Raw genomic sequence first — 25133 nt, forward strand, 5'->3', positions numbered from 1 at the left:
AAAATACATCCAACAAAAGCATTTCATAAATACTCATACTCGATTACCAATAATTACACTGCCATTAATAATATCGATGTCGTTATGAATACCGACAAAGTATTCCTTATGAAAAGAATTGTCTGTATATTACCTCTTGCTTTAAAAATGGTTGAATTTATTTCCGTAATTATCAACAGTGTAAAGATATTTTCTGCACAGCACGTGTAACGTACTTTTTTTCCTTAACAGCAACAACAATCATCGTTCCTACAACAACTGAAACACCAACACCGCCCACTCCCACCCCTAAAGTGACAACAACAAGCATTCAAACTACAACACGTAAGGCCATATAATTGCCTTCTTTATATTGGAAACCTTAATTTGGAATTCGGTTGAATCCTCCAAATTGAAAGCAACATAAGTCTTTTCAAAATACATCCAACAAAAGCATTTCATAAATACTCATACTCGATTACCAATAATTACACTGATATTAATAATATCGATGTCGTTATGAATACCGATAAAGTATTCCTTGTGAAAGAGAATTGTCTGTATATTACCTCTTGCTTTAAAAATGGTTGAATTTATTTCCATAATTATCAACAGTGTACGGATATTTTCTGCACCACACGTGTAACGTACTTTTTTTTCCTTAACAGCAACAACAACTGAAACACCAACAACGCCCACTCCCACCCCTACAGTGACAACAACAAGCATTCAAACCACAACACGTGAGGACATATCATTTCCTTCTTTGTATTTTAGACCAATGTTGCTTTCATTTTGGAGTGATAAAACCTTTTCAGGTTTCCCATATTATTGTTAGACTATGAACGTATCCAACATGAATATTATGAGAAGTATTTCCAGATCAGTGTAAATTTAATTTGTCAATTATAAAACGAATGGAGGCTTCCGAGATCAACGTTAGCATACTGTCATTAATAAACAAATGTTTCATTGCAGGCTCCATTCCTTGTCAACATTTAGCCACTCTCATTAGAACATTGAAACGCCATACCTTTACGGATTTGTATTGCATGACTGTGTTTAAAATGTGTGAGGCTAATGTAACATGGATGTTAGGCTATAATTCGAAGATTTATATTTTTCCTCACAGTGTTAATCCACAGAGCATATGAATATGTTTAGTGCACCTATGAAATGTTGAAACAATGGAAAACAAGTGTTTATAAAGAACCATTTTTTTTGTCACTGCAGCTTGTTCAATACCAATGGAAAATCCTGAGATTTCATATTCATCAGGAGATGTTCCTGGACCAGGCAAACCATGGTCTCCAAGTAGCGATGACAAGTAAGATACAACGTATAAAACCTCTTACACTTACACCTGTAGTCTATCATATTCTGTATTCATGCTATACTGTAAGGTAGTAAATAATATACCTTTAAAAACATTTGTGTGGATAAAATCATGCTAATTTTCTTATTATTGTCTGTATTGTTCAGCTCCCCATTCATAGAAGTTAAAATACCTCCAGGAAGTACATTTGTCGGCGTAATAACCGAGGGTAATCCAGATCAACCTCAGTGGGTTTCAAAATATGAAATTTCATACACCACCGATGGAGTTCACTGGGTGGTAATTGACAAGGTAATCTTTGCATATCACCCAACACATTATTTGAGCACATTTTGTTATATTGTGAATTGAGTGATAATTGCCTTCATGGCATTTCTCATGGTTCTCTCCAACATTAACCACTTTCTCTTTTATTGCATTAGGTATTTGAAGGCAATCATGACAGCATCACGGAACAAACCAACTACGTGGTACCTTCAATCCCAAATGTTGTAGCCATACGCATCATACCCGTAGAATGGATTGATAATGGAGTTAAGCATACAGATGAATCATATGAAAAAATTAGCATAATTGTAACAGTTCTGCTAGATTGCAAAGCTTCATGTAAGTACACACTGCCTATTTCATATTTCACTCACAAACCAATGCAGCAATTGAACGTGTTCCTTTTATCCTTCATTGTTATAAATCAATAATTGTTAAAACTCTATTCATTTGCACGTGCATATTTTCAAAATACATCCAACAAAACCATTTAATAAATACTCATACACTATTACCAATAATTACACTGCCATTAATAATATCGATGTCGTTATGAATACCGATAAAATATTCCTTGTGAAAGAGAATTGTCTGTATATTACCTCTTGCTTTAAAAATGGTTGAATTTATTTCCATAATTATCAACCGTGTACGGATATTTTCTGCACCACACGTGTAACGTACTTTTTTTTCCTTAACAGCAACAACAACTGAAACAACAACACCGACAACAACAAGCATTCAAACCACAACACGTAAGGCCATATAATTGCCTTATTTATATTGGAAACCTTAATTCGGTTTAATCCTCCAAACTGAAAGCAACATAAGTCTTAAAGAGTTATCCTGAAATATTCACGTAAAAATCCGTACTTAACTACTTCTATTGATTTCTGCTTAGGATATTGCTCGGTATGAAAAAGGATTAACCATTCTTGCATTATAATAGGTTTTTTACCCTTTTTTCTGGCAACAAAACTGACACCTTTTTACAAGGAATCATGTTTACCTTAACTACAATACCTGCAGTCAAAATGCAAACAAAAAACACCCTGATAATGTATGCACTGTCCTTGAAATTGTTTGCATTTTGACTGCAGGTATTGTGGTTAATGTAAACATGATTCCTTGTAAAAAGGTGTCAGTTTTGTTGCCAGAAAAAAGGGGGAAAACCTATTATGATATTTTGCTTCTGGCAAAGGAGGTCTCATGATGTAAACATTCTTGCACATTTGTACAATGTATGATCATACTCTGTAATGCATGCCGCGTCATTTTCTTTTTACATGAAAAAAACATTCATGCCATAATCATTTAGAAACCTATTCAATGACTCATCTTCAACAAGGGATTTAAACGTAAATTTTGTTTGATTTTCGTTGCAGCTTGCTATTACATAATGCCTATCCCGAAGATAAAATACTCCTCCTCAAGTGATGAGCAAACATCGGCAAATTCAGCAAGTTCTGAGGTGGATTCTCATGAATCCTGGACCCCAAACAAACATGACAGGTGTGCCTGAAACACTTCGCAAATGCCCACATCAAGGACATGTTTACTTAAGATCAATATAAGAATCATCTTTACGTTTGCTGACATTAATTCTTCTCTGTATTTTTTCCAGCAACCCATACTTACAATTCGAGTTCCCTCCAGGGAATACAGTTATTGGTATACAAATCAAGGGCAAGGAAGAAAAGAACGAATGGGTTACAAAATTCACAATTTCCTACAGTGTTGATGGAATTGTATGGATTCCGCTAAACAAGGTAATGCTTTGACCGGTTTCAACGGGTTAATTGTGAGAGTGTTGTGGAATAACATATCACAATGCAAGTATGCTGACAGGATATTTTAAAGCATATTTGTAATGACTGCATTTATTTTTCAGATATTTGATGGCAACTCTAAGGAACACTCGGAAACCATCATCTTTTTCGACCAATCTATCCCCTCCAATGCTGCATATGTCCGTGTTTATCCTATTGAATATCATGAGCACATTAGCTTACTTGCTCAACTTCTACAAGACTGTCAGCACAAGAGTAAATTACCTATTCCTTATTTTCTTTGTACTACTTTATTGTCAAATGTACTGCTTGGCATCAATAAGAAAATAACTCGTCTTGCATATTTTCCCTCATACTAATTAATGAATACACATACTCGATAACCAATAATTACACTGGCATTAATCATGTTGACGCTCTTATAAGGTCTTCCTTGCAAAGGAAAAATGTCTGTAAACCACCTCTTGCTCTAAAAAAGTGCCGAATTTATTGCTATACATATCAACCGCATGAGTATTTTCTGCATCGTACGTGTAACATAACTGTTTTTCCTTAACAGCAACAACTGAAACACCAACAACGCCCACTCCCACCCCTAAAGTGAAAACAACAACAACCACAACACGTAAGGCCATATAATTGCCTTCTTTATATTGGAAACCTTAATTCGGTTGAATCCTCCAAATTGAAAGCAACATAAGTCTTTTCAAAATACATCCAACAAAAGCATTTCATAAATACTCATACTCGATTACCAATAATTACACTGCCATTAATAATATCGATGTCGTTATGAATACCGACAAAGTATTCCTTATGAAAAGAATTGTCTGTATATTACCTCTTGCTTTAAAAATGGTTGAATTTATTTCCGTAATTATCAACAGTGTAAAGATATTTTCTGCACAGCACGTGTAACGTACTTTTTTTCCTTAACAGCAACAACAATCATCGTTCCTCCAACAACTGAAACACCAACACCGCCCACTCCCACCCCTAAAGTGACAACAACAAGCATTCAAACTACAACACGTAAGGCCATATAATTGCCTTCTTTATATTGGAAACCTTAATTTGGAATTCGGTTGAATCCTCCAAATTGAAAGCAACATAAGTCTTTTCAAAATACATCCAACAAAAGCATTTCATAAATACTCATACTCGATTACCAATAATTACACTGATATTAATATTATCGATGTCGTTATGAATACCGATAAAGTATTCCTTGTGAAAGAGAATTGTCTGTATATTACCTCTTGCTTTAAAAATTGTTGAATTTATTTCCATAATTATCAACAGTGTACGGATATTTTCTGCACCACACGTGTAACGTACTTTTTTTTCCTTAACAGCAACAACAACTGAAACACCAACAACGCCCACTCCCACCCCTACAGTGACAACAACAAGCATTCAAACCACAACACGTGAGGACATATCATTTCCTTCTTTGTATTTTAGACCAATGTTGCTTTCATTTTGGAGTGATAAAACCTTTTCAGGTTTCCCATATTATTGTTAGACTATGAACGTATCCAACATGAATATTATGAGAAGTATTTCCAGATCAGTGTAAATTTAATTTGTCAATTATAAAACGAATGGAGGCTTCCGAGATCAACGTTAGCATACTGTCATTAATAAACAAATGTTTCATTGCAGGCTCCATTCCTTGTCAACATTTAGCCACTCTCATTAGAACATTGAAACGCCATACCTTTACGGATTTGTATTGCATGACTGTGTTTAAAATGTGTGAGGCTAATGTAACATGGATGTTAGGCTATAATTCGAAGATTTATATTTTTCCTCACAGTGTTAATCCACAGAGCATATGAATATGTTTAGTGCACCTATGAAATGTTGAAACAATGGAAAACAAGTGTTTATAAAGAACCATTTTTTTTGTCACTGCAGCTTGTTCAATACCAATGGAAAATCCTGAGATTTCATATTCATCAGGAGATGTTCCTGGACCAGGCAAACCATGGTCTCCAAGTAGCGATGACAAGTAAGATACAACGTATAAAACCTCTTACACTTACACCTGTAGTCTATCATATTCTGTATTCATGCTATACTGTAAGGTAGTAAATAATATACCTTTAAAAACATTTGTGTGGATAAAATCATGCTAATTTTCTTATTATTGTCTGTATTGTTCAGCTCCCCATTCATAGAAGTTAAAATACCTCCAGGAAGTACATTTGTCGGCGTAATAACCGAGGGTAATCCAGATCAACCTCAGTGGGTTTCAAAATATGAAATTTCATACACCACCGATGGAGTTCACTGGGTGGTAATTGACAAGGTAATCTTTGCATATCACCCAACACATTATTTGAGCACATTTTGTTATATTGTGAATTGAGTGATAATTGCCTTCATGGCATTTCTCATGGTTCTCTCCAACATTAACCACTTTCTCTTTTATGCATTAGGTATTTGAAGGCAATCATGACAGCATCACGGAACAAACCAACTACGTGGTACCTTCAATCCCAAATGTTGTAGCCATACGCATCATACCCGTAGAATGGATTGATAATGGAGTTAAGCATACAGATGAATCATATGAAAAAATTAGCATAATTGTAACAGTTCTGCTAGATTGCAAAGCTTCATGTAAGTACACACTGCCTATTTCATATTTCACTCACAAACCAATGCAGCAATTGAACGTGTTCCTTTTATCCTTCATTGTTATAAATCAATAATTTTTAAAACTCTATTCATTTGCACGTGCATATTTTCAAAATACATCCAACAAAACCATTTAATAAATACTCATACACTATTACCAATAATTACACTGCCATTAATAATATCGATGTCGTTATGAATACCGATAAAATATTCCTTGTGAAAGAGAATTGTCTGTATATTACCTCTTGCTTTAAAAATGGTTGAATTTATTTCCATAATTATCAACCGTGTACGGATATTTTCTGCACCACACGTGTAACGTACTTTTTTTTCCTTAACAGCAACAACAACTGAAACAACAACACCGACAACAACAAGCATTCAAACCACAACACGTAAGGCCATATAATTGCCTTATTTATATTGGAAACCTTAATTCGGTTTAATCCTCCAAACTGAAAGCAGCATAAGTCTTAAAGAGTTATCCTGAAATATTCACGTAAAAATCCGTACTTAACTACTTCTATTGATTTCTGCTTAGGATATTGCTCGGTATGAAAAAGGATTAACCATTCTTGCATTATAATAGGTTTTTTACCCTTTTTTCTGGCAACAAAACTGACACCTTTTTACAAGGAATCATGTTTACCTTAACTACAATACCTGCAGTCAAAATGCAAACAAAAAACACCCTGATAATGTATGCACTGTCCTTGAAATTGTTTGCATTTTGACTGCAGGTATTGTGGTTAATGTAAACATGATTCCTTGTAAAAAGGTGTCAGTTTTGTTGCCAGAAAAAAGGGGGAAAACCTATTATGATATTTTGCTTCTGGCAAAGGAGGTCTCATGATGTAAACATTCTTGCACATTTGTACAATGTATGATCATACTCTGTAATGCATGCCGCGTCATTTTCTTTTTACATGAAAAAAACATTCATGCCATAATCATTTAGAAACCTATTCAATGACTCATCTTCAACAAGGGATTTAAACGTAAATTTTGTTTGATTTTCGTTGCAGCTTGCTATTACATAATGCCTATCCCGAAGATAAAATACTCCTCCTCAAGTGATGAGCAAACATCGGCAAATTCAGCAAGTTCTGAGGTGGATTCTCATGAATCCTGGACCCCAAACAAACATGACAGGTGTGCCTGAAACACTTCGCAAATGCCCACATCAAGGACATGTTTACTTAAGATCAATATAAGAATCATCTTTACGTTTGCTGACATTAATTCTTCTCTGTATTTTTTCCAGCAACCCATACTTACAATTCGAGTTCCCTCCAGGGAATACAGTTATTGGTATACAAATCAAGGGCAAGGAAGAAAAGAACGAATGGGTTACAAAATTCACAATTTCCTACAGTGTTGATGGAATTGTATGGATTCCGCTAAACAAGGTAATGCTTTGACCGGTTTCAACGGGTTAATTGTGAGAGTGTTGTGGAATAACATATCACAATGCAAGTATGCTGACAGGATATTTTAAAGCATATTTGTAATGACTGCATTTATTTTTCAGATATTTGATGGCAACTCTAAGGAACACTCGGAAACCATCATCTTTTTCGACCAATCTATCCCCTCCAATGCTGCATATGTCCGTGTTTATCCTATTGAATATCATGAGCACATTAGCTTACTTGCTCAACTTCTACAAGACTGTCAGCACAAGAGTAAATTACCTATTCCTTATTTTCTTTGTACTACTTTATTGTCAAATGTACTGCTTGGCATCAATAAGAAAATAACTCGTCTTGCATATTTTCCCTCATACTAATTAATGAATACACATACTCGATAACCAATAATTACACTGGCATTAATCATGTTGACGCTCTTATAAGGTCTTCCTTGCAAAGGAAAAATGTCTGTAAACCACCTCTTGCTCTAAAAAAGTGCCGAATTTATTGCTATACATATCAACCGCATGAGTATTTTCTGCATCGTACGTGTAACATAACTGTTTTTCCTTAACAGCAACAACTGAAACACCAACAACGCCCACTCCCACCCCTAAAGTGAAAACAACAACAACCACAACACGTAAGGCCATATAATTGCCTTCTTTATATTGGAAACCTTAATTCGGTTGAATCCTCCAAATTGAAAGCAACATAAGTCTTTTCAAAATACATCCAACAAAAGCATTTCATAAATACTCATACTCGATTACCAATAATTACACTGCCATTAATAATATCGATGTCGTTATGAATACCGACAAAGTATTCCTTATGAAAATAATTGTCTGTATATTACCTCTTGCTTTAAAAATGGTTGAATTTATTTCCGTAATTATCAACAGTGTAAAGATATTTTCTGCACAGCACGTGTAACGTACTTTTTTTCCTTAACAGCAACAACAATCATCGTTCCTACAACAACTGAAACACCAACACCGCCCACTCCCACCCCTAAAGTGACAACAACAAGCATTCAAACTACAACACGTAAGGCCATATAATTGCCTTCTTTATATTGGAAACCTTAATTTGGAATTCGGTTGAATCCTCCAAATTGAAAGCAACATAAGTCTTTTCAAAATACATCCAACAAAAGCATTTCATAAATACTCATACTCGATTACCAATAATTACACTGATATTAATAATATCGATGTCGTTATGAATACCGATAAAGTATTCCTTGTGAAAGAGAATTGTCTGTATATTACCTCTTGCTTTAAAAATTGTTGAATTTATTTCCATAATTATCAACAGTGTACGGATATTTTCTGCACCACACGTGTAACGTACTTTTTTTTCCTTAACAGCAACAACAACTGAAACACCAACAACGCCCACTCCCACCCCTACAGTGACAACAACAAGCATTCAAACCACAACACGTGAGGACATATCATTTCCTTCTTTGTATTTTAGACCAATGTTGCTTTCATTTTGGAGTGATAAAACCTTTTCAGGTTTCCCATATTATTGTTAGACTATGAACGTATCCAACATGAATATTATGAGAAGTATTTCCAGATCAGTGTAAATTTAATTTGTCAATTATAAAACGAATGGAGGCTTCCGAGATCAACGTTAGCATACTGTCATTAATAAACAAATGTTTCATTGCAGGCTCCATTCCTTGTCAACATTTAGCCACTCTCATTAGAACATTGAAACGCCATACCTTTACGGATTTGTATTGCATGACTGTGTTTAAAATGTGTGAGGCTAATGTAACATGGATGTTAGGCTATAATTCGAAGATTTATATTTTTCCTCACAGTGTTAATCCACAGAGCATATGAATATGTTTAGTGCACCTATGAAATGTTGAAACAATGGAAAACAAGTGTTTATAAAGAACCATTTTTTTTGTCACTGCAGCTTGTTCAATACCAATGGAAAATCCTGAGATTTCATATTCATCAGGAGATGTTCCTGGACCAGGCAAACCATGGTCTCCAAGTAGCGATGACAAGTAAGATACAACGTATAAAACCTCTTACACTTACACCTGTAGTCTATCATATTCTGTATTCATGCTATACTGTAAGGTAGTAAATAATATACCTTTAAAAACATTTGTGTGGATAAAATCATGCTAATTTTCTTATTATTGTCTGTATTGTTCAGCTCCCCATTCATAGAAGTTAAAATACCTCCAGGAAGTACATTTGTCGGCGTAATAACCGAGGGTAATCCAGATCAACCTCAGTGGGTTTCAAAATATGAAATTTCATACACCACCGATGGAGTTCACTGGGTGGTAATTGACAAGGTAATCTTTGCATATCACCCAACACATTATTTGAGCACATTTTGTTATATTGTGAATTGAGTGATAATTGCCTTCATGGCATTTCTCATGGTTCTCTCCAACATTAACCACTTTCTCTTTTATGCATTAGGTATTTGAAGGCAATCATGACAGCATCACGGAACAAACCAACTACGTGGTACCTTCAATCCCAAATGTTGTAGCCATACGCATCATACCCGTAGAATGGATTGATAATGGAGTTAAGCATACAGATGAATCATATGAAAAAATTAGCATAATTGTAACAGTTCTGCTAGATTGCAAAGCTTCATGTAAGTACACACTGCCTATTTCATATTTCACTCACAAACCAATGCAGCAATTGAACGTGTTCCTTTTATCCTTCATTGTTATAAATCAATAATTTTTAAAACTCTATTCATTTGCACGTGCATATTTTCAAAATACATCCAACAAAACCATTTAATAAATACTCATACACTATTACCAATAATTACACTGCCATTAATAATATCGATGTCGTTATGAATACCGATAAAATATTCCTTGTGAAAGAGAATTGTCTGTATATTACCTCTTGCTTTAAAAATGGTTGAATTTATTTCCATAATTATCAACCGTGTACGGATATTTTCTGCACCACACGTGTAACGTACTTTTTTTTCCTTAACAGCAACAACAACTGAAACAACAACACCGACAACAACAAGCATTCAAACCACAACACGTAAGGCCATATAATTGCCTTATTTATATTGGAAACCTTAATTCGGTTTAATCCTCCAAACTGAAAGCAACATAAGTCTTAAAGAGTTATCCTGAAATATTCACGTAAAAATCCGTACTTAACTACTTCTATTGATTTCTGCTTAGGATATTGCTCGGTATGAAAAAGGATTAACCATTCTTGCATTATAATAGGTTTTTTACCCTTTTTTCTGGCAACAAAACTGACACCTTTTTACAAGGAATCATGTTTACCTTAACTACAATACCTGCAGTCAAAATGCAAACAAAAAACACCCTGATAATGTATGCACTGTCCTTGAAATTGTTTGCATTTTGACTGCAGGTATTGTGGTTAATGTAAACATGATTCCTTGTAAAAAGGTGTCAGTTTTGTTGCCAGAAAAAAGGGGGAAAACCTATTATGATATTTTGCTTCTGGCAAAGGAGGTCTCATGATGTAAACATTCTTGCACATTTGTACAATGTATGATCATACTCTGTAATGCATGCCGCGTCATTTTCTTTTTACATGAAAAAAACATTCATGCCATAATCATTTAGAAACCTATTCAATGACTCATCTTCAACAAGGGATTTAAACGTAAATTTTGTTTGATTTTCGTTGCAGCTTGCTATTACATAATGCCTATCCCGAAGATAAAATACTCCTCCTCAAGTGATGAGCAAACATCGGCAAATTCAGCAAGTTCTGAGGTGGATTCTCATGAATCCTGGACCCCAAACAAACATGACAGGTGTGCCTGAAACACTTCGCAAATGCCCACATCAAGGACATGTTTACTTAAGATCAATATAAGAATCATCTTTACGTTTGCTGACATTAATTCTTCTCTGTATTTTTTCCAGCAACCCATACTTACAATTCGAGTTCCCTCCAGGGAATACAGTTATTGGTATACAAATCAAGGGCAAGGAAGAAAAGAACGAATGGGTTACAAAATTCACAATTTCCTACAGTGTTGATGGAATTGTATGGATTCCGCTAAACAAGGTAATGCTTTGACCGGTTTCAACGGGTTAATTGTGAGAGTGTTGTGGAATAACATATCACAATGCAAGTATGCTGACAGGATATTTTAAAGCATATTTGTAATGACTGCATTTATTTTTCAGATATTTGATGGCAACTCTAAGGAACACTCGGAAACCATCATCTTTTTCGACCAATCTATCCCCTCCAATGCTGCATATGTCCGTGTTTATCCTATTGAATATCATGAGCACATTAGCTTACTTGCTCAACTTCTACAAGACTGTCAGCACAAGAGTAAATTACCTATTCCTTATTTTCTTTGTACTACTTTATTGTCAAATGTACTGCTTGGCATCAATAAGAAAATAACTCGTCTTGCATATTTTCCCTCATACTAATTAATGAATACACATACTCGATAACCAATAATTACACTGGCATTAATCATGTTGACGCTCTTATAAGGTCTTCCTTGCAAAGGAAAAATGTCTGTAAACCACCTCTTGCTCTAAAAAAGTGCCGAATTTATTGCTATACATATCAACCGCATGAGTATTTTCTGCATCGTACGTGTAACATAACTGTTTTTCCTTAACAGCAACAACTGAAACACCAACAACGCCCACTCCCACCCCTAAAGTGAAAACAACAACAACCACAACACGTAAGGCCATATAATTGCCTTCTTTATATTGGAAACCTTAATTCGGTTGAATCCTCCAAATTGAAAGCAACATAAGTCTTTTCAAAATACATCCAACAAAAGCATTTCATAAATACTCATACTCGATTACCAATAATTACACTGCCATTAATAATATCGATGTCGTTATGAATACCGACAAAGTATTCCTTATGAAAAGAATTGTCTGTATATTACCTCTTGCTTTAAAAATGGTTGAATTTATTTCCGTAATTATCAACAGTGTAAAGATATTTTCTGCACAGCACGTGTAACGTACTTTTTTTCCTTAACAGCAACAACAATCATCGTTCCTACAACAACTGAAACACCAACACCGCCCACTCCCACCCCTAAAGTGACAACAACAAGCATTCAAACTACAACACGTAAGGCCATATAATTGCCTTCTTTATATTGGAAACCTTAATTTGGAATTCGGTTGAATCCTCCAAATTGAAAGCAACATAAGTCTTTTCAAAATACATCCAACAAAAGCATTTCATAAATACTCATACTCGATTACCAATAATTACACTGATATTAATAATATCGATGTCGTTATGAATACCGATAAAGTATTCCTTGTGAAAGAGAATTGTCTGTATATTACCTCTTGCTTTAAAAATTGTTGAATTTATTTCCATAATTATCAACAGTGTACGGATATTTTCTGCACCACACGTGTAACGTACTTTTTTTTCCTTAACAGCAACAACAACTGAAACACCAACAACGCCCACTCCCACCCCTACAGTGACAACAACAAGCATTCAAACCACAACACGTGAGGACATATCATTTCCTTCTTTGTATTTTAGACCAATGTTGCTTTCATTTTGGAGTGATAAAACCTTTTCAGGTTTCCCATATTATTGTTAGACTATGAACGTATCCAACATGAATATTATGAGAAGTATTTCCAGATCAGTGTAAATTTAATTTGTCAATTATAAAACGAATGGAGGCTTCCGAGATCAACGTTAGCATACTGTCATTAATAAACAAATGTTTCATTGCAGGCTCCATTCCTTGTCAACATTTAGCCACTCTCATTAGAACATTGAAACGCCATACCTTTACGGATTTGTATTGCATGACTGTGTTTAAAATGTGTGAGGCTAATGTAACATGGATGTTAGGCTATAATTCGAAGATTTATATTTTTCCTCACAGTGTTAATCCACAGAGCATATGAATATGTTTAGTGCACCTATGAAATGTTGAAACAATGGAAAACAAGTGTTTATAAAGAACCATTTTTTTTGTCACTGCAGCTTGTTCAATACCAATGGAAAATCCTGAGATTTCATATTCATCAGGAGATGTTCCTGGACCAGGCAAACCATGGTCTCCAAGTAGCGATGACAAGTAAGATACAACGTATAAAACCTCTTACACTTACACCTGTAGTCTATCATATTCTGTATTCATGCTATACTGTAAGGTAGTAAATAATATACCTTTAAAAACATTTGTGTGGATAAAATCATGCTAATTTTCTTATTATTGTCTGTATTGTTCAGCTCCCCATTCATAGAAGTTAAAATACCTCCAGGAAGTACATTTGTCGGCGTAATAACCGAGGGTAATCCAGATCAACCTCAGTGGGTTTCAAAATATGAAATTTCATACACCACCGATGGAGTTCACTGGGTGGTAATTGACAAGGTAATCTTTGCATATCACCCAACACATTATTTGAGCACATTTTGTTATATTGTGAATTGAGTGATAATTGCCTTCATGGCATTTCTCATGGTTCTCTCCAACATTAACCACTTTCTCTTTTATTGCATTAGGTATTTGAAGGCAATCATGACAGCATCACGGAACAAACCAACTACGTGGTACCTTCAATCCCAAATGTTGTAGCCATACGCATCATACCCGTAGAATGGATTGATAATGGAGTTAAGCATACAGATGAATCATATGAAAAAATTAGCATAATTGTAACAGTTCTGCTAGATTGCAAAGCTTCATGTAAGTACACACTGCCTATTTCATATTTCACTCACAAACCAATGCAGCAATTGAACGTGTTCCTTTTATCCTTCATTGTTATAAATCAATAATTGTTAAAACTCTATTCATTTGCACGTGCATATTTTCAAAATACATCCAACAAAACCATTTAATAAATACTCATACACTATTACCAATAATTACACTGCCATTAATAATATCGATGTCGTTATGAATACCGATAAAATATTCCTTGTGAAAGAGAATTGTCTGTATATTACCTCTTGCTTTAAAAATGGTTGAATTTATTTCCATAATTATCAACCGTGTACGGATATTTTCTGCACCACACGTGTAACGTACTTTTTTTTCCTTAACAGCAACAACAACTGAAACAACAACACCGACAACAACAAGCATTCGAACCACAACACGTAAGGCCATATAATTGCCTTATTTATATTGGAAACCTTAATTCGGTTTAATCCTCCAAACTGAAAGCAACATAAGTCTTAAAGAGTTATCCTGAAATATTCACGTAAAAATCCGTACTTAACTACTTCTATTGATTTCTGCTTAGGATATTGCTCGGTATGAAAAAGGATTAACCATTCTTGCATTATAATAGGTTTTTTACCCTTTTTTCTGGCAACAAAACTGACACCTTTTTACAAGGAATCATGTTTACCTTAACTACAATACCTGCAGTCAAAATGCAAACAAAAAACACCCTGATAATGTATGCACTGTCCTTGAAATTGTTTGCATTTTGACTGCAGGTATTGTGGTTAATGTAAACATGATTCCTTGTAAAAAGGTGTCAGTTTTGTTGCCAGAAAAAAGGGGGAAAACCTATTATGATATTTTGCTTCTGGCAAAGGAGGTCTCATGATGTAAACATTCTTGCACATTTGTACAATGTATGATCATACTCTGTAATGCATGCCGCGTCATTTTCTTTTTACATGAAAAAAACATTCATGCCATAATCATTTAGAAACCTATTCAATGACTCATCTTCAACAAGGGATTTAAACGTAAATTTTGTTTGATTTTCGTTGCAGCTTGCTATTACATAATGCCTATCCCGAAGATAAAATACTCCTCCTCAAGTGATGAGCAAACATCGGCAAATTCAGCAAGTTCTGAGGTGGATTCTCATGAATCCTGGACCCCAAACAAACATGACAGGTGTGCCTGAAACACTTCGCAAATGCCCACATCAAGGACATGTTTACTTAAGATCAATATAAGAATCATCTTTACGTTTGCTGACATTAATTCTTCTCTGTATTTTTTCCAGCAACCCATACTTACAATTCGAGTTCCCTCCAGGGAATACAGTTATTGGTATACAAATCAAGGGCAAGGAAGAAAAGAACGAATGGGTTACAAAATTCACAATTTCCTACAGTGTTGATGGAATTGTATGGATTCCGCTAAACAAGGTAATGCTTTGACCGGTTTCAACGGGTTAATTGTGAGAGTGTTGTGGAATAACATATCACAATGCAAGTATGCTGACAGGATATTTTAAAGCATATTTGTAATGACTGCATTTATTTTTCAGATATTTGATGGCAACTCTAAGGAACACTCGGAAACCATCATCTTTTTCGACCAATCTATCCCCTCCAATGCTGCATATGTCCGTGTTTATCCTATTGAATATCATGAGCACATTAGCTTACTTGCTCAACTTCTACAAGACTGTCAGCACAAGAGTAAATTACCTATTCCTTATTTTCTTTGTACTACTTTATTGTCAAATGTACTGCTTGGCATCAATAAGAAAATAACTCGTCTTGCATATTTTCCCTCATACTAATTAATGAATACACATACTCGATAACCAATAATTACACTGGCATTAATCATGTTGACGCTCTTATAAGGTCTTCCTTGCAAAGGAAAAATGTCTGTAAACCACCTCTTGCTCTAAAAAAGTGCCGAATTTATTGCTATACATATCAACCGCATGAGTATTTTCTGCATCGTACGTGTAACATAACTGTTTTTCCTTAACAGCAACAACTGAAACACCAACAACGCCCACTCCCACCCCTAAAGTGAAAACAACAACAACCACAACACGTAAGGCCATATAATTGCCTTCTTTATATTGGAAACCTTAATTCGGTTGAATCCTCCAAATTGAAAGCAACATAAGTCTTTTCAAAATACATCCAACAAAAGCATTTCATAAATACTCATACTCGATTACCAATAATTACACTGCCATTAATAATATCGATGTCGTTATGAATACCGACAAAGTATTCCTTATGAAAAGAATTGTCTGTATATTACCTCTTGCTTTAAAAATGGTTGAATTTATTTCCGTAATTATCAACAGTGTAAAGATATTTTCTGCACAGCACGTGTAACGTACTTTTTTTCCTTAACAGCAACAACAATCATCGTTCCTACAACAACTGAAACACCAACACCGCCCACTCCCACCCCTAAAGTGACAACAACAAGCATTCAAACTACAACACGTAAGGCCATATAATTGCCTTCTTTATATTGAAAACCTTAATTTGGAATTCGGTTGAATCCTCCAAATTGAAAGCAACATAAGTCTTTTCAAAATACATCCAACAAAAGCATTTCATAAATACTCATACTCGATTACCAATAATTACACTGATATTAATAATATCGATGTCGTTATGAATACCGATAAAGTATTCCTTGTGAAAGAGAATTGTCTGTATATTACCTCTTGCTTTAAAAATTGTTGAATTTATTTCCATAATTATCAACAGTGTACGGATATTTTCTGCACCACACGTGTAACGTACTTTTTTTTCCTTAACAGCAACAACAACTGAAACACCAACAACGCCCACTCCCACCCCTACAGTGACAACAACAAGCATTCAAACCACAACACGTGAGGACATATCATTTCCTTCTTTGTATTTTAGACCAATGTTGCTTTCATTTTGGAGTGATAAAACCTTTTCAGGTTTCCCATATTATTGTTAGACTATGAACGTATCCAACATGAATATTATGAGAAGTATTTCCAGATCAGTGTAAATTTAATTTGTCAATTATAAAACGAATGGAGGCTTCCGAGATCAACGTTAGCATACTGTCATTAATAAACAAATGTTTCATTGCAGGCTCCATTCCTTGTCAACATTTAGCCACTCTCATTAGAACATTGAAACGCCATACCTTTACGGATTTGTATTGCATGACTGTGTTTAAAATGTGTGAGGCTAATGTAACATGGATGTTAGGCTATAATTCGAAGATTTATATTTTTCCTCACAGTGTTAATCCACAGAGCATATGAATATGTTTAGTGCACCTATGAAATGTTGAAACAATGGAAAACAAGTGTTTATAAAGAACCATTTTTTTTGTCACTGCAGCTTGTTCAATACCAATGGAAAATCCTGAGATTTCATATTCATCAGGAGATGTTCCTGGACCAGGCAAACCATGGTCTCCAAGTAGCGATGACAAGTAAGATACAACGTATAAAACCTCTTACACTTACACCTGTAGTCTATCATATTCTGTATTCATGCTATACTGTAAGGTAGTAAATAATATACCTTTAAAAACATTTGTGTGGATAAAATCATGCTAATTTTCTTATTATTGTCTGTATTGTTCAGCTCCCCATTCATAGAAGTTAAAATACCTCCAGGAAGTACATTTGTCGGCGTAATAACCGAGGGTAATCCAGATCAACCTCAGTGGGTTTCAAAATATGAAATTTCATACACCACCGATGGAGTTCACTGGGTGGTAATTGACAAGGTAATCTTTGCATATCACCCAACACATTATTTGAGCACATTTTGTTATATTGTGAATTGAGTGATAATTGCCTTCATGGCATTTCTCATGGTTCTCTCCAACATTAACCACTTTCTCTTTTATTGCATTAGGTATTTGAAGGCAATCATGACAGCATCACGGAACAAACCAACTACGTGGTACCTTCAATCCCAAATGTTGTAGCCATACGCATCATACCCGTAGAATGGATTGATAATGGAGTTAAGCATACAGATGAATCATATGAAAAAATTAGCATAATTGTAACAGTTCTGCTAGATTGCAAAGCTTCATGTAAGTACACACTGCCTATTTCATATTTCACTCACAAACCAATGCAGCAATTGAACGTGTTCCTTTTATCCTTCATTGTTATAAATCAATAATTGTTAAAACTCTATTCATTTGCACGTGCATATTTTCAAAATACATCCAACAAAACCATTTAATAAATACTCATACACTATTACCAATAATTACACTGCCATTAATAATATCGATGTCGTTATGAATACCGATAAAATATTCCTTGTGAAAGAGAATTGTCTGTATATTACCTCTTGCTTTAAAAATGGTTGAATTTATTTCCATAATTATCAACCGTGTACGGATATTTTCTGCACCACACGTGTAACGTACTTTTTTTTCCTTAACAGCAACAACAACTGAAACAACAACACCGACAACAACAAGCATTCAAACCACAACACGTAAGGCCATATAATTGCCTTATTTATATTGGAAACCTTAATTCGGTTTAATCCTCCAAACTGAAAGCAACATAAGTCTTAAAGAGTTATCCTGAAATATTCACGTAAAAATCCGTACTTAACTACTTCTATTGATTTCTGCTTAGGATATTGCTCGGTATGAAAAAGGATTAACCATTCTTGCATTATAATAGGTTTTTTACCATTTTTTCTGGCAACAAAACTGACACCTTTTTACAAGGAATCATGTTTACCTTAACTACAATACCTGCAGTCAAAATGCAAACAAAAAACACCCTGATAATGTATGCACTGTCCTTGAAATTGTTTGCATTTTGACTGCAGGTATTGTGGTTAATGTAAACATGATTCCTTGTAAAAAGGTGTCAGTTTTGTTGCCAGAAAAAAGGGGGAAAACCTATTATGATATTTTGCTTCTGGCAAAGGAGGTCTCATGATGTAAACATTCTTGCACATTTGTACAATGTATGATCATACTCTGTAATGCATGCCGCGTCATTTTCTTTTTACATGAAAAAAACATTCATGCCATAATCATTTAGAAACCTATTCAATGACTCATCTTCAACAAGGGATTTAAACGTAAATTTTGTTTGATTTTCGTTGCAGCTTGCTATTACATAATGCCTATCCCGAAGATAAAATACTCCTCCTCAAGTGATGAGCAAACATCGGCAAATTCAGCAAGTTCTGAGGTGGATTCTCATGAATCCTGGACCCCAAACAAACATGACAGGTGTGCCTGAAACACTTCGCAAATGCCCACATCAAGGACATGTTTACTTAAGATCAATATAAGAATCATCTTTACGTTTGCTGACATTAATTCTTCTCTGTATTTTTTCTAGCAACCCATACTTACAATTCGAGTTCCCTCCAGGGAATACAGTTATTGGTATACAAATCAAGGGCAAGGAAGAAAAGAACGAATGGGTTACAAAATTCACAATTTCCTACAGTGTTGATGGAATTGTATGGATTCCGCTAAACAAGGTAATGCTTTGACCGGTTTCAACGGGTTAATTGTGAGAGTGTTGTGGAATAACATATCACAATGCAAGTATGCTGACAGGATATTTTAAAGCATATTTGTAATGACTGCATTTATTTTTCAGATATTTGATGGCAACTCTAAGGAACACTCGGAAACCATCATCTTTTTCGACCAATCTATCCCCTCCAATGCTGCTTATGTCCGTGTTTATCCTATTGAATATCATGAGCACATTAGCTTACTTGCTCAACTTCTACAAGACTGTCAGCACAAGAGTAAATTACCTATTCCTTATTTTCTTTGTACTACTTTATTGTCAAATGTACTGCTTGGCATCAATAATAAAATAACTCGTCTTGCATATTTTCCCTCATACTAATTAATGAATACACATACTCGATAACCAATAATTACACTGGCATTAATCATGTTGACGCTCTTATAAGGTCTTCCTTGCAAAGGAAAAATGTCTGTAAACCACCTCTTGCTCTAAAAAAGTGCCGAATTTATTGCTATACATATCAACCGCATGAGTATTTTCTGCATGGTACGTGTAACATAACTGTTTTTCCTTAACAGCAACAACTGAAACACCAACAACGCCCACTCCCACCCCTAAAGTGAAAACAACAACAACCACAACACGTAAGGCCATATAATTGCCTTCTTTATATTGGAAACCTTAATTCGGTTGAATCCTCCAAATTGAAAGCAACATAAGTCTTTTCAAAATACATCCAACAAAAGCATTTCATAAATACTCATACTCGATTACCAATAATTACACTGATATTAATAATATCGATGTCGTTATGAATACCGATAAAGTATTCCTTGTGAAAGAGAATTGTCTGTATATTACCTCTTGCTTTAAAAATGGTTGAATTTATTTCCATAATTATCAACCGTGTACGGATATTTTCTGCACCACACGTGTAACGTACTTTTTTTTCCTTAACAGCAACAACAACTGAAACACCAACAACGCCCACTCCCACCCCTACAGTGACAACAACAAGCATTCAAACCACAACACGTGAGGACATATCATTTCCTTCTTTGTATTTTAGACCAATGTTGCTTTCATTTTGGAGTGATAAAACCTTTTCAGGTTTCCCATATTATTGTTAGACTATGAACGTATCCAACATGAATATTATGAGAAGTATTTCCAGATCAGTGTAAATTTAATTTGTCAATTATAAAACGAATGGAGGCTTCCGAGATCAACGTTAGCATACTGTCATTAATAAACAAATGTTTCATTGCAGGCTCCATTCCTTGTCAACATTTAGCCACTCTCATTAGAACATTGAAACGCCATACCTTTACGGATTTGTATTGCATGACTGTGTTTAAAATGTGTGAGGCTAATGTAACATGGATGTTAGGCTATAATTCGAAGATTTATATTTTTCCTCACAGTGTTAATCCACAGAGCATATGAATATGTTTAGTGCACCTATGAAATGTTGAAACAATGGAAAACAAGTGTTTATAAAGAACCATTTTTTTTGTCACTGCAGCTTGTTCAATACCAATGGAAAATCCTGAGATTTCATATTCATCAGGAGATGTTCCTGGACCAGGCAAACCATGGTCTCCAAGTAGCGATGACAAGTAAGATACAACGTATAAAACCTCTTACACTTACACCTGTAGTCTATCATATTCTGTATTCATGCTATACTGTAAGGTAGTAAATAATATACCTTTAAAAACATTTGTGTGGATAAAATCATGCTAATTTTCTTATTATTGTCTGTATTGTTCAGCTCCCCATTCATAGAAGTTAAAATACCTCCAGGAAGTACATTTGTCGGCGTAATAACCGAGGGTAATCCAGATCAACCTCAGTGGGTTTCAAAATATGAAATTTCATACACCACCGATGGAGTTCACTGGGTGGTAATTGACAAGGTAATCTTTGCATATCACCCAACACATTATTTGAGCACATTTTGTTATATTGTGAATTGAGTGATAATTGCCTTCATGGCATTTCTCATGGTTCTCTCCAACATTAACCACTTTCTCTTTTATTGCATTAGGTATTTGAAGGCAATCATGACAGCATCACGGAACAAACCAACTACGTGGTACCTTCAATCCCAAATGTTGTAGCCATACGCATCATACCCGTAGAATGGATTGATAATGGAGTTAAGCATACAGATGAATCATATGAAAAAATTAGCATAATTGTAACAGTTCTGCTAGATTGCAAACCTTCACGTAAGTACACACTGCCTATTTCATATTTCACTCACAAACCAATGCAGCAATTGAACGTGTTCCTTTTTATCCTTCATTGTTATAAATCAATAATTGTTAAAACTCTATTCATTTGCACGTGCATATTTTCAAAATACATCCAACAAAACCATTTAATAAATACTCATACACTATTACCAATAATTACACTGCCATTAATAATATCGATGTCGTTATGAATACCGATAAAATATTCCTTGTGAAAGAGAGTTGTCTGTATATTACCTCTTGCTTTAAAAATGGTTGAATTTATTTCCATAATTATCAACCGTGTACGGATATTTTCTGCACCACACGTGTAACGTACTTTTTTTTCCTTAACAGCAACAACAACTGAAACACCAACAACGCCCACTCCCACCCCTACAGTGACAACAACAAGCATTCAAACCACAACACGTGAGGACATATCATTTCCTTCTTTGTATTTTAGACCAATGTTGCTTTCATTTTGGAGTGATAAAACCTTTTCAGGTTTCCCATATTATTGTTAGACTATGAACGTATCCAACATGAATATTATGAGAAGTATTTCCAGATCAGTGTAAATTTAATTTGTCAATTATAAAACGAATGGAGGCTTCCGAGATCAACGTTAGCATACTGTCATTAATAAACAAATGTTTCATTGCAGGCTCCATTCCTTGTCAACATTTAGCCACTCTCATTAGAACATTGAAACGCCATACCTTTACGGATTTGTATTGCATGACTGTGTTTAAAATGTGTGAGGCTAATGTAACATGGATGTTAGGCTATAATTCGAAGATTTATATTTTTCCTCACAGTGTTAATCCACAGAGCATATGAATATGTTTAGTGCACCTATGAAATGTTGAAACAATGGAAAACAAGTGTTTATAAAGAACCATTTTTTTTGTCACTGCAGCTTGTTCAATACCAATGGAAAATCCTGAGATTTCATATTCATCAGGAGATGTTCCTGGACCAGGCAAACCATGGTCTCCAAGTAGCGATGACAAGTAAGATACAACGTATAAAACCTCTTACACTTACACCTGTAGTCTATCATATTCTGTATTCATGCTATACTGTAAGGTAGTAAATAATATACCTTTAAAAACATTTGTGTGGATAAAATCATGCTAATTTTCTTATTATTGTCTGTATTGTTCAGCTCCCCATTCATAGAAGTTAAAATACCTCCAGGAAGTACATTTGTCGGCGTAATAACCGAGGGTAATCCAGATCAACCTCAGTGGGTTTCAAAATATGAAATTTCATACACCACCGATGGAGTTCACTGGGTGGTAATTGACAAGGTAATCTTTGCATATCACCCAACACATTATTTGAGCACATTTTGTTATATTGTGAATTGAGTGATAATTGCCTTCATGGCATTTCTCATGGTTCTCTCCAACATTAACCACTTTCTCTTTTATTGCATTAGGTATTTGAAGGCAATCATGACAGCATCACGGAACAAACCAACTACGTGGTACCTTCAATCCCAAATGTTGTAGCCATACGCATCATACCCGTAGAATGGATTGATAATGGAGTTAAGCATACAGATGAATCATATGAAAAAATTAGCATAATTGTAACAGTTCTGCTAGATTGCAAACCTTCACGTAAGTACACACTGCCTATTTCATATTTCACTCACAAACCAATGCAGCAATTGAACGTGTTCCTTTTTATCCTTCATTGTTATAAATCAATAATTGTTAAAACTCTATTCATTTGCACGTGCATATTTTCAAAATACATCCAACAAAACCATTTAATAAATACTCATACACTATTACCAATAATTACACTGCCATTAATAATATCGATGTCGTTATGAATACCGATAAAATATTCCTTGTGAAAGAGAATTGTCTGTATATTACCTCTTGCTTTAAAAATGGTTGAATTTATTTCCATAATTATCAACCGTGTACGGATATTTTCTGCACCACACGTGTAACGTACTTTTTTTTCCTTAACAGCAACAACAACTGAAACAACAACACCGACAACAACAAGCATTCAAACCACAACACGTAAGGCCATATAATTGCCTTCTTTATATTGGAAACCTTAATTCGGTTTAATCCTCCAAACTGAAAGCAACATGAGTCTTAAAGAGTTATCCTGAAATATTCACGTAAAAATCCGTACTTAACTACTTCTATTGATTCCTGCTTAGGATATTGCTCGGTATGAAAAAGGATTAACCATTCTTGCATTATAATAGGTTTTTTACCCTTTTTTCTGGCAACAAAACTGACACCTTTTTACAAGGAATCATGTTTACCTTAACTACAATTCTAGATTTGAAGCTTTCGTGACTGCAATGATTCATATTCTTAGGTTTTTTCGGTAAAGTCACGTAGGTAAAACATTAAAATTAATGAAAGTAAAATAAAACAAAATAAAAAGAAAAATCACGACGTTTCGGAGGCAACACAAGTCTCCGTCATCAGGTGGGACCGTCACAGCCGAATTAGCTGCATCAAGGCAATGATGCAGCTAATTGATGCAGCTAATTCGGCTGTGACGGTCCCACCTGATGACGGAGACTTGTGTTGCCTCCGAAACGTCGTGATTTTTCTTTTTATTTTGTTTTATTTTACTTTCATTAATTTTAATGTTTTACCTACGTGACTTAACTACAATACCTGCTGTCAAAATGCAAACAAAAAACACCCTGATAATGTATGCACTGTCCTTGAAATTGTTTGCATTTTGACTGCAGGTATTGTGGTTAATGTAAACATGATTCCTTGTAAAAAGGTGTCAGTTTTGTTGCCAGAAAAAAGGGGAAAAACCTATTATGATATTTTGCTTCTGGCAAAGGAGGTCTCATGATGTAAACATTCTTGCACATTTGTACAATGTATGATCATACTCTGTAATGCATGCCGCGTCATTTTCTTTTTACATGAAAAAAACATTCATGCCATAATCATTTAGAAACCTATTCAATGACTCATCTTCAACAAGGGATTTAAACGTAAATTTTGTTTGATTTTCGTTGCAGCTTGCTATTACATAATGCCTATCCCGAAGATAAAATACTCCTCCTCAAGTGATGAGCAAACATCGGCAAATTCAGCAAGTTCTGAGGTGGATTCTCATGAATCCTGGACCCCAAACAAACATGACAGGTGTGCCTGAAACACTTCGCAAATGCCCACATCAAGGACATGTTTACTTAAGATCAATATAAGAATC

The 25133-nt window shown here is 34.8% G+C and overlaps 1 protein-coding gene and 5 long non-coding RNA genes across 6 annotated transcripts; all 6 read left to right on the plus strand.

Moving 5' to 3' along the window:
- Positions 1-645: 645 nt before the first annotated feature.
- LOC144724584 (uncharacterized) lies at positions 646-2337 on the plus strand. The gene is made up of 5 exons (XR_013586528.1): positions 646-722; positions 1213-1306; positions 1462-1606; positions 1738-1921; positions 2284-2337. It is a non-coding gene; the product is annotated as an uncharacterized LOC144724584 (long non-coding RNA).
- A 2388-nt stretch (positions 2338-4725) lies between these two features.
- Positions 4726-6416, plus strand: LOC144724582 (uncharacterized). The gene is made up of 5 exons (XR_013586526.1): positions 4726-4802; positions 5293-5386; positions 5542-5686; positions 5817-6000; positions 6363-6416. It is a non-coding gene; the product is annotated as an uncharacterized LOC144724582 (long non-coding RNA).
- Positions 6417-8804: 2388 nt separating this feature from the next.
- On the plus strand, positions 8805-10495 carry LOC144724581 (uncharacterized). The gene is made up of 5 exons (XR_013586525.1): positions 8805-8881; positions 9372-9465; positions 9621-9765; positions 9896-10079; positions 10442-10495. It is a non-coding gene; the product is annotated as an uncharacterized LOC144724581 (long non-coding RNA).
- Positions 10496-12883: 2388 nt separating this feature from the next.
- On the plus strand, positions 12884-14561 carry LOC144724583 (uncharacterized). Its single transcript, XR_013586527.1, has 5 exons — positions 12884-12960; positions 13451-13544; positions 13700-13844; positions 13976-14159; positions 14522-14561. It is a non-coding gene; the product is annotated as an uncharacterized LOC144724583 (long non-coding RNA).
- Positions 14562-16963: 2402 nt separating this feature from the next.
- Positions 16964-18655, plus strand: LOC144724580 (uncharacterized). The gene is made up of 5 exons (XR_013586524.1): positions 16964-17040; positions 17531-17624; positions 17780-17924; positions 18056-18239; positions 18602-18655. It is a non-coding gene; the product is annotated as an uncharacterized LOC144724580 (long non-coding RNA).
- Positions 18656-20629: 1974 nt separating this feature from the next.
- LOC144724783 (EGF-like repeat and discoidin I-like domain-containing protein 3) lies at positions 20630-25076 on the plus strand. The gene is made up of 10 exons (XM_078604170.1): positions 20630-20706; positions 21197-21290; positions 21446-21590; positions 21722-21905; positions 22269-22343; positions 22834-22927; positions 23083-23227; positions 23359-23542; positions 23906-23959; positions 24940-25076. Exons 2-10 carry the CDS (start codon positions 21211-21213, stop codon positions 25074-25076), a joined length of 1098 nt encoding a protein of 365 aa, XP_078460296.1. The 5' UTR covers positions 20630-20706; positions 21197-21210.
- The last annotated feature ends 57 nt before the right edge of the window (positions 25077-25133 follow it).

The sequence above is a fragment of the Lampetra planeri genome, chromosome 21 (assembly GCF_965212315.1).
Source record: "Lampetra planeri chromosome 21, kcLamPlan1.2.h2, whole genome shotgun sequence".
Lineage (NCBI taxonomy): Eukaryota > Metazoa > Chordata > Hyperoartia > Petromyzontiformes > Petromyzontidae > Lampetra > Lampetra planeri.